Here is a 13,961-nt window from a genome sequence, read left to right as displayed (position 1 = left end):
TGTAATGTGTTGAAACTGCTACAGTTTTAATATATTTGATTTTCCTTTTCATTCCAACAACCAAGGTTGCCATAGATGCTTTATTTTTGGTAACTTTTGTCAAGATGTTTCTTTCCTTTGTTTGCTTTTTGTCTTGCTGAGTCAGGAGCTTTGTATATCACAAGTCAGCTCTGTTTCAGGTTTTTCCAGGAAGAAAATTTGTTTCCAAAAGCCAAGGTTTGCTTGAGGTAATAAGAGCCCCAAACTTGTGACTGATCACAACAGTGCAGTGCAAAATGCTCAGTCAAACAGCACTCATAGCAGCAGGAATCAATTCAGAGTCTTGGCGCAGAGCAGTTTCTATCCTGCCTCCCTGGTGAGTTTAGCCATTGTGCTTTTGACATGAAAAGCAATGTGCATTTTAATTGCAATACTAATTTTTGAACTGTTGCTCAAGTATTACTGTGATTTAAGTAAAAAAAAAAAAAAAGACTGGATCATGGACAGTACAGTATCGGTTGCCAGGAAAGGTGTAACCAGTATCTGCTAGTGTTGGGGATGCAAGAAAAAATTATTAGCTGTAATTAGCTGCATTTAGCTACTGCATTGAACAGTGAACTTTTAGGGATTAGCCCTGTAGCAAGTAAGCAGTAATCACGCATGGTAGCATTAAATTCTATAAATGTTATTTTGTTTTGTGCTTTGTATAACTAAAGCCTTGAATTTATTGCCATGCACAAATAGTTTCTGTTTGAATGTTTATTGAATGTTTAACCGCAAAAATGAAATAAAAAGATTCTTTGTGGTTAGCCTGGCATAATCAGCGTGGATTGAAAAGATAAGTGTGGTGATGGGAAGAGGAAAGAAAGAATTGAAATGTAGCAGTTACTTTAAGCAAAAATGTGGCTGTAACTAAGTCTGCACAAAGAAAGTCCTTGCTTCTAAGAAATCCATGGCAGTGACTTCACCTGGCAGTATTTAATTAATTATTTACTGAGCATTATGTTTGCCTTCCCTTCGGATGTGATCTTTCTCATCCTGCCTCCCTCCCTCCACCAAAAAGTACCAATTTCTTATTTGAATGTAGAATGTTTTAGTTATTGTAAATATAGATATCAAAAAATGTTAATGTACGAGTACTTTGTTTCTTAAAGCATGTATATAATGGTGCTCAGCATCGCTATAGCTTTCCTACATTCCCATTTTATTGCCATCCAAATCCGTTTGACAGAGAGGGAGGAAAGGGAAAAGAGGAAAGACAAATTATCTTAACATTGTAAGATTAGATCAACACTTAAGGCAGTGGGTTGTAATACAGATGCTGTGATCAGGTGCTCATAGCCAAAATACTCACAGTCCTTGTGCTATTCTAATCAAAGGTACTGAAGATCGAGCAGTTCTCTGACGTGGTCTTATCAGTCTGAATATAATGTAAATCCTGTTACAGCAGCTTTGTCCGATCTGCCTGTAGCTTTGTTCTGAACCTTTCAGTAACAGTTCACTGAAGCAGAAAGAGTCCTGTGAATTGATATTATAAACCTGCATGGTTGCTTTATTCATTGTTGAAGCAACAGAATCTAACAGAAGTATTTATTTTAGTGGATTGAGGATAACTTTTTTTTTTTAATTTATTTTATTGGTATGAGAGGGGGAAAATGTTCCAAATGTAAAAGAGAAGAAGCTATAATCATAGCCATACCATTTGAAGCAAAATCCCATTGAAAGATAATGCACAGTACTGCATGTTTAGTTTATTTTACACGTTCAGGGAGATTGAAATCCCAAAGTGTTGTTTTTTTTCCTGCTGATGTAAAAAAGAAATAATCATGTGAAACTACTTTAATCAGGAAATAATAGTCATGTGAAATGAAAGCTTCTCATAATGCACTTAGTCTTCCCAGACATACGTATTTTTCTAAGCACCACCTACCTGCTCCCTTTAGGACTAAAAGGAGCCTGAGAAATTCAAGGTTGTATTGTATTCAGTTTCTTGCTGGTGGGCATTCCTTATTGAAACTTAAGAGTGTGAAATTTATCTTTAGTCTCACTGCTTTGATATGGTATTTGCCTAATAATCAAACAAATTAAAGTGTGGAAAAAAATGATAAAACTTCAATGTCTTAAAATTAAGAGGCTGAAATACTAAATTGAGTTGATCTGAAATATTAAATTGAGTTGATAAAAATATATTATGGTGCCATTTTGACCCTTATCCTTGAAAATCAGTTTTTATGTTGTGCATCAATAAGAAATATTACAACTTTGAGAATCTGAAAGGAGATGTACACTATTTGAACTTTTAAACTGCCATGTAATCAAAAAAGGAAAAAATTAGCTTTAACATATAAAGATTTGCTGCAGAGATTTAATGGGAATTTGTGAATCATGTAGGTATGGAAGTTTAACCTGTTTTTACCTGTTTTTTACCTGTTTTTACCTGATTGATAAATGAGTTCTGTTTCTTAAGAGACATTTTCTCATGTGTGTGGAAAGGAAGATTTAAAAAGTTATTTCCATACCAGTTAAAAAAAAAAAAAAAGGAAAAAAAGTTTAAAATAACTCTCATTTTTGACAGATTTTTATCTGATAGAAAAGTTTATGTACACTGCTTTTAAAATTCATGATGAGTTTTTAAAAAAAACATGATTGCAAAGTTAGGGTAGTAAATAGCTGGTTTGTTTTTGTTAAATATTTTGAATACCTTACGAAAAGGCATACTAAACTCTTACTTTCAACTAAGGGGAAAAAAAGAAACTTGTCACCTCTTCATCTGAAATTAATAGGTGTAAATATTACTTTAGGGGAGAAGAAATAATGTACTTAAGTTCCATATTTCATATTTGTCTTTCAAATAATTCCATATTCAGAGAAAAGGCAGGCATTATTTTGGTTTTATCTGATAACATAGGTAACCCCAGGCAGGCAGTGATGCACAGTCCTACAGTCAGATCCCCACTGGAGGAATCCTGTTGCTGTTTGGAGCATCTGCATGAAGGGCAGAGCCTCTGTAGCTCAGTGGAAGAGCAGGATGTGCTCCTATCTCAAAACCTGCAAAGTAAAGTGAGGTTGAAAGCTGTGAAAGAACTGAATCGTAAACAAATTAAAAAGGCTGTTTGTGTTCAAATTATGAGACAGATGTGTGTTAATGAGGGAATTGTACATTTTCGGTACTTTTTGTGTAGCGTAAGGTATTTTCAGATAGCAGCAGAAATCAGAAAAAGTTCAGGTGGATACAAAAAAAAAACCAAAACTCTGAGAAGCCTGTGTGTGTGGCAAAAGCTGCATTATAGGATGAAAAGTGAAAGACTTCTCTATTTCAATTTATTTTAATTTTTGTCCAGGTAGAATAGTATGAAAGGCAAAATATTTTTGGTTTATTTCACATATTCTATACAATTTTAGAGTGACAGGAATGCCACTGGTCTTCCTTATGTAGCCATTTCTCTCTGTACATATCAAATAGATATATGTGCTTTTCTAGAATGAGTATGCGGTTATTAATCCTTGACAGAGGTCCCAGAGGTTTCAGTGATAGTATCTGAAACAGTAGGCAGTTTGGATGCAAAATGGGTAACAAATACAGTGAACTGTGAATCTCAGAGGGTAATTAATTACTTTATTATCAATTTAAATTCCAGCTAAACGAGTCAGACAGTTGTAAATACAGTAAAATATAAAGAGGAATAAATTGAGTTAATTTTGCAGAATATTAACTTTTTGGTATGTACCCACACCACTCATCTATCCAGATGTTTTGTGTGTTGACCTGAAGATGTACGTTCCTAGATTGTGCAAACATGCTTGTTGTATTAGCAAGATGAATGTTTAACTAATTTAGTAGTTGTCTTCTATCTGTTGTCAGAGTAAGTATTTTCATTGATTTAGAAGGAAAAATAGTGAAGCTCATTTGTTTTCAACACAAGAAAGCTGAATTGTCTCAAGTTAATTTTGTTTTGTTTCATTTGTATTTTCTTTGATATTATGCTTTTTGGATAAAAATTAAATTCTAGGCATTTCTGAAACAATAATAGAAAAATAAGGCATATATAATGTTATGTTTTCTCACCACAACATATGTCTAAAGTTTGAGGAATTTCTTGCAGATCTGTTTTTGTGTTAAATCTTTACTCTGAAGCAATTCCTCCCATTTTTTACTCTGCAGAGCTGTAATATTTGTCCAAGGTTGAGCTGCATTCAACATTTTGTTAACTGAAATGGGAAGTGACAGAGTGACTAACAGAAAATCTCCGTGCCAAAGAAACAAATATTACTTCTTTCTCCCAGGTTACTGTATGTATGCCAGGACGTTGAAAACGTTGAGATTGCAGATGTACAAAGTTTTCATAGTTATCCATGTTTGTTTAATGTGATCAGAATAGACACTTCTGTATCCTGTTGTTCTCTCCTTTAGTATTGGATTGAGATGGTCAAACTTAGAGAATATTGTGGATACTATGGATATATATCTTTTGATGGCAGCTGTCTTCAAAATAATAACATAATAGATAGTTCCCTGCCACATCATTTAGTATTTTTATTACTTTTTATTGCTATTTGTAGAATAATTTAATCAATGAAGCTGGTCAGTACCTGCACACCCAACAAAAACATTTTCTTTAATGTATTTTGAATGTTTTATGGCAAAACACAAGAAGGCAGTAGTTATCATGCAGGTATAGGAAGCTGAAACTTATCTGAAGAACTGGAGAGGATTCTGCAACACGGGCACAAGAAAGTGTAAATTATTATAGTATAAGATCATATAATATGAATTATTATATAAATTACTATAATATAAATTATTATGGAAAGTATAAAGTATAAATTCTAGTCTTGCAAAAGCACCCAAGACATCCTACTGTCTGCTTTTTAGTCCAGGTTTATGAGATTGTAACTTTGACAGATTAGAGGCAGTAGTGGTTGTGCTGGTTTGAATAGTCCCTATCCTTGGTTGTTTGCTTCCATGCTGTGAGAAAGAGGAGGTAGGGGATTATAAAGCTGGGGGAAATTACCACAATTTCAGGTGCTCCTTTGCCACATTTGTTCTGGAAGACCTGGGAGCCTTGACGTGCAATGATAATTCCGAGACCCCACGCGCATGGGGAGAAGAGATGTTAGAGTGTGTATGTCTCATTGTGTCTGCTGTTCTCAGGTCATTCCCCGTCTTATTCAGTCAGACAGGGAACAGCATCAATTAATTGGCATTCCCCTCTCTCAACTCTTACGTTTCTATAAACTTGAATGAGGAGGTCTACCCTGCTCTACCTTTTCTTATTCATAGCAGGGAGCATGCATTTTATATGAAGAGTCACCACCTTAGGGAGATAGAGTTTAGCTAAATTGGAAGAAGTCCAGTGGGATTTTTCTTGCTGATCTTTACTTGTGTAAAGGAAACATAGAAGAATTGAGAATTACGTAATGTAGAAGTTTAATACTAAGAAATTGGAAAGCATTAGCTTCCTATCATTCCCTGGCTGTTATCCTAATTTTGGTGCTGAACAAAGTATTGGATATTCTTTGTTCAGTCTAATAAAAAGGAGACCAAAAGCATCCATTTTGTATCAGAGGATTAAAAAAAAAAAAAAGCTAGTTGTATAGAGTAATATAGAGTGTAAAGCCTTAGTGAGACCAGAAGGCTTCTTATCACAGTGTCATCACATCATTTGCAGATGAGTTAATAGTATTTTTTTCTTTTCTTGCACTTATAGCTCAGGATGGGGAAAATGTTTTGTATTGCTTTATTTTCCTTTTTCTTTTTGACTAGAGAGATAAATGCACCCTAGGCAGAGCATGCTATTAGTCTCACCAAGCAATACTTGTATTAAAGACATAACGAGATCCTACTGCAGTATCAACTATTTTTTATTACCCTCATTGTTGCTTGCAAAGGTCATCACATTGCATGTGAATCAAGTTTGAAAAAGAGTATTTGCTTTAGAAGTGGAATTTAAGTCTGAATTTAAGGGATGTGCTGTTGGAACAAGTTAATATAACATATTCCTGAGCTTTCTTTTAACTCTCGTATAAAGTTAATTCAGCACCTTTGTGTGGGGAGATTGTATTCTTCCTTGTCAGAATTGCAGTTGCTTTTGTTTTGTTTCACATTTGAATAATACATTTGATTACCATGGCAAATGTGTTGCAGTGTATGCATGCCTGACTGTAGTGCCTAATTAACTGATGATAACAAGGCAGGATTGCCCTCTTCTCTTTCATAGGCAATCATATACATGACAGTTCTTTTATCTTTCTTCAAAATTGACTTGCTCTCCTGACCCTTAAGCAGCTCCTGTTTTGTGTGTTTACCTCTGATGTCTTTGCGAGACTGTTAATTTTCTGTGGCATATCCTATCTGCTTGTAATTAACACATCGAACAGCGAAGAAATACTTCTGCTCACAGAATGTGTAATGGAGGAATGCTTTCTTTCAGTAATTATATGGCTTCATATTAGTGATTTGCATTGACCCGCAAGGATTTTTTTAGGCAACATCTACAGTGGTATAGTCCTGTTTAGGTAGGCAAAACAAACTAAAAAACTAAGTTAATTTTGCTATAGTATATCCACATACGTAATGTAAGCTTAGAAGCAGTCAGTAATAAATTTGGTAAAGGGTATGCGTCTAGCAAAGTGAAATTGGAGGTAAACAGTGCTGTCTTGCTTGTATTTAATCCTGAGTCAAAGGCCTGTTCTTATAATTAGAAACTTCAAGAAGCACTTGACCTAATTTAAGGAAGCCCTAAAGTCACATGTATATAAAGCAAATATTTTCCACTGTTGTGTCTTAAGAAAACCGAGCTTACATTTCAACTAAATGAGACTAGGATTTCTATTTTTTTTTTCCCCAGACTGAGATTAAAGTTGTAACGAGCTCAAGTTCAAAGAGAGGAAGGTATAAGAGAAAAGGTTGTTAGTTACAGCAATAAAAACAGGGGCAAAAAGAACAGCTTTTCTGAAGGACTCAGGCTGGAATAATAATGATAGAATTGTCTAAATCGATATATCTCTTGTCAGCCTCACGTCTGATGTTTGAATCAGTCAGGCCTTTTCTGCAAGAGCTTTCCTCAGGAATATTGAATTATTTATTATTTGTATCTTTTTTCCTTCCCTTTCTGATGATTTTTTTCTTTTTTTTTCCCCTGACTTAGTAAAATTTGTTTTTTATGCTGCCAGGTTCAACGTTGTCTGCTGTTTGATAAATAGCAGTAATTGGGTGTATAGCAGAAGTCGTGTAAAAATGTATGACTTCAATTACATCTAGAACAATTTTTTCTTTATATTGATCTTTTTTTCTGTATAAGATCTGCTCTTCATAGCCTCCAGTGCTGAGTTTTTAAAGAATTACTCTATGTCCATATGTTGGCATGCACTTTTGAACCCATGCATCTGAAAATAAATAAATAAAATGATGTCTGCAATCAGTTCTGCCTGAGCAGTAAGTGAAAAATTAGAGTCATTCAGATAGTGAAGTATTCATATTGTATTCTAGTCTTATGAGGGATTGCATTACTTTAAAATTACAATGCCTACTTACAGTCCCTGTTTCTCTTGTCTGAGGTAATGAAATGAGGGTACTGGCCAATTAATGAAAACATCTTTCATTAACAATTATAATCCAGATAAAATTAAAATATGTGTTTTGAAAGTCACTTTCTTTTGGAAATCTCTGCTTTTTTAAGTCTACTGCTATAAACCATAATGTTCAGTCTTGTAAATATTATCGAAGGTGCTAATGTAATAGAAACTTACTTTATATAATTTCAGATATTGTTTGAATTTTCATTGTGTTCCATCTGTGATATTTTTAATTTTTTCTCCTCTTTATGTTGGTATGATAAGTAATTTGATCCAAACATTTCATGCTGATTTAAGATAAAATTAATGTGTTTGCACTGAAATGTTTCTGTGTGTCAGAATAAAAGGTGGTCTGAGTTTCACATCTGGACTGGTTTATGCTTTGCCCTGGTATCAGTGATGGATTAGCTGGCAGTTTGGGTTTGAACCTAGCCTTTTACAAAAGTTCAAAGCTGTCACTTTTTTGGGTTTTGCATAGGATGCTGATGTAGCTCAGTTACACACATTGGCTTTCATTGCAGGCACTTTTTAAGGTAAATGCACTTGAATATTGCTTTGTCCTTATTAAATATAGTTTTTGTTCATTACATAAGACTTCTCTTGCTGTGCTTCATGCTTCAAACTCTTCTAAAGTAAGATTCAAAGTAAAGGGTTATATAAACGGTCAGGTTTATGCCATCAAGCAGATCAAAGGGAATATTCCTCACAATTGCAGTTAATTTATGTCATTTGAAAACATAATTACCTCGTGATTATTACCTGCTTTACACAGTTCTATGTTGTATTTTCAAGAGGGAGTTATGCTCTAGGCTGCTAGTGGACAGGAGCAGTAAGCAGACTGGCTATAATCTGAATCGTGCAGTTCTTCCTCTGGCACATGCCCTGTTCACATTACAGGGTGGGTAGAAGTGAGAACAGGAATTGCATATTTTGCTTCAGTAGTTGTAATAAATCAGTGAATTGGTAGAGATTCTCCTGTTTCTAATGGAGCTAGTTCTCAGCATATGTTTCAGGCTGTTAATATATGTATTTTGCAGGATGTGTGCATTGGTAATGAAATACTTTCTATCGAAAAGTGTTGTGTTTTCTTGTATATATATTTTTTTTTCTAGGAAACCTTGACTTTAAAATAATCTTTTAGAAACAGCTGTGTAATTTAATTTATTTGAGGACTGCCAATAACTGCTTGAATTATTCTGTAGACGATCAGGTGAAGCTGGGGTTAAATAGATAAAGAGAAGTTGGTAGCGGTTTTGCCCAAAGTCTTGTTTAAGCCTCACTAGTCTTCTGTTTTTTTTCCTGTAGCAGTTTGACAAAATTGCCTTTCCTACCAGCAGCCTGTTAGGTGCTGTGCACAGAAACAAAACCCTATTGTTTTAGATTTTCTTTCATATCATGTAGGTGTCTATGCCATACCACCCACACAGTAAAGCAAGTGAGCTGTGAAATATATTCATTGTTAGAGTACAGGGGAAATGGAGGCAAGCAATCAGCAGTAATAATGTACGACAGCAAGGGGAGGCTGCCAACATTACCTGCATTATTTCGGTTGCCTTTTTCATTATAGGTTCGGGAAATAGGCAGCAATTCGATTATGGCATGATTTGGGATGGAATTGCTTGCCGTTCACTGACCCTGTCACAAGGGGATCAAATGAGAAGTCAGCTCAAATAAAGTTTATAGTGCATTAACTGGACCAAGCATTGCCTAGCCTGGGAGCATGATTTTTCATCTTCGAGGGTTTTGTAACTGCTTCTCAGATATATTTGTACCTTAAGGCGAGGGTTGGGGGGGCGGGGGGAGGGGGGGAGGAGGGTGGAGAAAAGAGGGGAGGATAAAAAAAAAAAAAAAAAGGATTGGCTGAGATGTATAGGAATGAGCTCGTTGGCCAATAGTGTACGTTCCCCTCCCATGTGCAAATCTCAGCTCTCTGGCTTGTGAGAAATAGCATGATTAATAACACTGAGGGAGTCTGCCTGTTGGATTATTAATTTTCCATCCCTTTTCCCTTCTCTTACGCATACCCCTGATGCTTTGCCTTTTTAAAAAAAGCTTTTCTATTTCTTTTTTTCCTCTTTTTTTTTTTTTTTCCCCATGGAGCTAACCACTAGCCACTAACATTCTCGTGGCTATCCAACCCTGCAAGGGCTTACTTCACAGTGGGGTGAGTTTGTATATTAAAACAGGGGATTCAGCCAGGAAGCAGCAACAAGAGGAAAAAATAAAAATAAAAAAATAAAAAAGGAGAGAAAGCAAAAACATCCCTGTGATGCTTGATTACAAGTATAGTTGCCTTTAGCTACAACTGCTAAAACTATAGCTAATGCTGACCTAGGAGGCAAAAAATGTGTTGCAGTGTCTGTCTGCTAGTTCTAGAGGGTACTGCACTGCATGGGCAGATAAACATTGTTTCTTATTATTCAAACTAATTAAAATTGGCCCTTGATTGCATAGAGAGGGTGCAAATTGATCGGAAATGAGAGTTAGTAATAGATAATTGGACAAGCTACTTTTTCTTTTTTTTTTTTGGTGATGCTCGTGTTTTTTTCCTTTTTCCTTACACAAGGCTTTTACAAGACTCATTAGACTGTAAACAGTTTTTGTATTGCAATCACAAATATATCATTAAGTTTTATGATTTTCATGGAATAAATATGATAAAACTACTGTTAATAGATCAGTAATATTTTTAGTGGGGGAGTTTCATGCCAGCTGAGGACATTGGAGCCGAAATTTGATGCAATGGGAGCTAATGATGTTTACGCATGCATGTGATACCTTGTGGTTCTCGCTTTTGATTCGCTGACCAGGTCATGTGTCCAGTCTATATAAAGGAAATATGTGATGTGGGAGTTCCATTTGGATTTCAGATGTCTAGATTTGATTGGTTTTATGAAGGTAGCATGTTATAATACTGTGCAATGCATTTTTTTTTTATTTCAAATTAACATGGCAGGATTAAGAAATTTGCTGTTGTTAATTCACAGTATAATACAATGAGATACCCAAGAATTTCCTGTCTTGAAACATATTGCAGCATATATATACTTCTTAATTAAGTGGTTAATTAGTACCAAGTAATTTTCATAAACATAAGTATACATTTACATGTGTATGTATACACGCAATTGGTACTTCTGTGAAAGGAGCAGACAAGGTAATGCAACAAGAAAGCTGGATTTGTGTCTTTTTAGTGGAGACAGGATGGGGTGATCTACTTTTTTTCTAATTTGTGCTGTACTTGTCAAGTGATGAGAAAACAAGGAATACAGTATAGCTTTTGGGTATTCTTATAATATACATATAAGAATTGGTTTTCTTTTTTTTTTTCCTGAATTTATGTTTTCTTATTTTTCTCTTGTGATTTAAAAGCATTGTTACAAGAGAGACAAAAGATTTCCTACCTAATAACAAAAGCAGTGTACATGCAGACATTCCGAACATACATCTTCAAGCATTTAGCTGAAAGGGAATATTTTATAAATTTTATGTACTTTTTCATGTCACTCTTTAAAAATATATACTGTAAACAAGCTAATATAATGCCGTGTCAGAATTCAATGTATTTTATTATGTTTAGTATTCCATATGAGGTCTTAAGTGGCACACACATCATCATTCTTAATTTTTGATGGGTGCCTATTGGGAATTCTTACCTTACCGCGGAAGGACCTATTTAGTTCCTGGAGGGTAGTTTACAATGTTGTTACAAAAATACAGTTTCCAGCTCAGGTTTGAGATGCATGGAAAACCTGTGAGCAGTGCTTTTTATTTTGGCTATTTATTGTTAAAACCTGTAAGTTATCAGTACGGTAGTAGAAGAAATTGTCATTGATTACTGGGCCTTAATTGTTTTTTATTCCATTAATGTTAGTGATCCCAAGTTTTGATATGCATGAACACTGATATTTAGTGAAATAAAAACATTGAAACTGTTGTGGCTTATTATTCTTAAACCACTATTGGTGATAATGCCTTTTATTTTTAAATATATGTTCTACTTTTGATTTTATAACAGAATTACTCCCATATAATGCTGAAACATTTAAACATGAAAAGAAATATTCCGAGTCCAGTCCCACTCAGATACTTGTATGTGATATTTTATCTTTTCATCTGTTGTTGCTGAGTAATAGCCTGACATGTCTGTGTCAACTAATGCCTTATTTTTTGACAATTAGCTACTGTAATAGTAGCTTTGAAAAATGCCTTATGCTAAAATAGTCTTTTTTTTTTTTTTAAGAATGGCTGAATATTAATTTTGTTCCTTTTGATACCAGAAAATTAGGTCATGTTAAAGAATAGAGGGAAATGTAATTTTTTGATTGAGCAGTTGAGCCAATGGTCTTGCAAACTCAGACTACAAAGGAAGAATAAAACTTTGTGATCTCTAAAATGCTAAACTGGTATCATTTATTGAGCATGTTGAATTTTCACCACAGCAATTATAGATTTGTCAGGCGTTATGAAGCTAGTGCATGTAGTCTTTATTGAATTTTGTAATCTAATGTAGTGTTACAATACATAAAAACTTGAAGCCAAAATTAGTATCAGTAAGATTTTTTCTATATTTGCCTTTTTCCTTTTGTTAGTATTTTAAACTATTTTTTAAAATGAAACAGAACACTTACAGATACTGTTATGACTTTTGAGCTTTCTAGAAGAAAATCAATCTATAAAAATAACTGGAAATAAAGTAATTGACAGGAAATTAATCTGTAACAACTGCTTGAAAATATGTAATTGGTAGGATCTCTCGCAGCGCTCATGTGGAACAGTATTGCTGTAGTATGGGCACTTTCACCATATTGTAACGATGACAGATTTGTCTGTAAGTCTGCCTCCAAACCATGCAAGTCTTAGCTTATCTCAGTTTGAATTCAGTGTTGAGACACATGTATCTAAATCTTGGTAATCTCAAGAATGTACAGCATTTGTGAGGATGAATTATTTATTATTTTTCAGCCTTCAATTGCATTATTATTTATGTACTTAACTGTTCTATCCATCTATCACAATCACATCTCGTGATAAAAAGAGCTTCCTTATTTCTATAGGTCGGTATTTATGATGTGTCCACAGTTCTAAAGACTACTGTTAGTAATTCCTAAAGCTCTTAGGGAAGTGATTAGGGAGTCATGATTGCTCACAAATTGAGTCTTTTTTCTGCTTGACACTGATCCTGTGATAGTCTCTCCACTTAATCCTCACTAGCAATTTGCCTATAGTTGCAGCTAACAGGAGGTGATTAGAGGGGAGTTGCCTACTGCCTTTTTACTTCTGTTGTAGTAGCGTGTTAGACAGGGGCTAGTGAATCAAAGCTGTTTTCCTATTAACTCAACACCTCCTAATGCATTAGAGACGGTTTTATCTAATAACAGTGTTCAGCTTCTAGTGCTATTTTAATGTTGTTTGGTGTTCCTATTAAAACATTGCAATGAGAATTTTTAAAAATAGAAAACAGTGTGAAACAGAATACTGAAAGATGAAAACAAAATAATGAAACAAACAGGTCTCATCTTTATCATTGTGTGCATGTAACCCTAACTAACATTGCTGACAATTTTCACTCTGCATCAATAAGCAAGTAGACCCTATTTTCTCTTTGCATTATTTAAATTGCAATCCTGGCGGCAGGTAACTGATGTAGTACTTCAGAGGTGATGATGCAATATGTTTACAAGTGAGAACAGCATCAATGAGAAGGTGATAAGGAAAGTAACTTTTCCAAGTATCAATGACAATGAAGAATAAGATGTGCCTGAGTAAAAAATTCATAAAATGTGTATTTTATTTTGACGCACCTGTAAAACATATCAAGCATTAGTTGGCATGTATTTTATTGGTATGATGCAGAATATTCACCCTGAAGTCTACATTCCTTAGCATGTATGAATTTTATTTTAAATATTTAAAATACTTAGCATTGTATTCTTCATTGCCAGAGTTCCTCAATTTTTTAATTCATTAGTTTTAAAGAAACTATAATAATGGATTAAAAGACCTCTTTAGTGACATACAGTCTCAAAATGTCCAACAGCAAGTTGACTTGGGTTTGCTTTTTGATGTCAGTGAATTAAGTGTCCTTTTCTAGGATTCACAGCATGCATCAAGTACAATGCATATATACTGCATAGTGTTTCAACTGCAATTTCTTGACTTTATGGAGCCTACCAGTGAGGTAGGTGTTAAAGCTACGTTTGTGTTACAGGCACTGTAAATAAGGTTACCATCAAGTTACAATTGCTAGTTCAAGTGCAGAAACACAAAGGTGGCAGCTAACAAGCACATCTCCTTAGTTCAGGAGATTGATTGAGGAGTAAGGTACAAAAGAGGTGGCATCTGTAGTTATTTCAAGGTTTATCTAACAATCTCTGTTTATCCTTACAATTTCTTTATCGCCTTTC

At 34.5% G+C, this 13,961-nt stretch overlaps 1 protein-coding gene across 4 annotated transcripts in view; it reads left to right on the top strand.

Annotated features, from left to right (window-relative positions):
- The window catches only part of RBFOX1 (RNA binding fox-1 homolog 1), an 869,105-nt gene that overhangs the window by 650,420 nt on the left and 204,724 nt on the right, over positions 1-13,961 (top strand). Inside the window, exon 4 of one of the 4 annotated variants that reach the window (XM_050713748.1) lies at positions 6,841-6,871. The exons of the other annotated variants lie outside the window; for them this stretch is intronic. Within the exon in view, the coding sequence (XP_050569705.1) occupies positions 6,841-6,871 (31 nt within the window). The remainder of the gene's footprint in view (positions 1-6,840; positions 6,872-13,961) is intronic. 4 annotated transcript variants of the gene reach the window in all.

This window comes from Cygnus atratus, chromosome 15, assembly GCF_013377495.2.
Source record: "Cygnus atratus isolate AKBS03 ecotype Queensland, Australia chromosome 15, CAtr_DNAZoo_HiC_assembly, whole genome shotgun sequence".
Classification (NCBI taxonomy): domain Eukaryota; kingdom Metazoa; phylum Chordata; class Aves; order Anseriformes; family Anatidae; genus Cygnus; species Cygnus atratus.
Note: the sequence above shows the minus strand (reverse complement) of the source record. Positions and strands in the feature narration are given on the sequence as shown.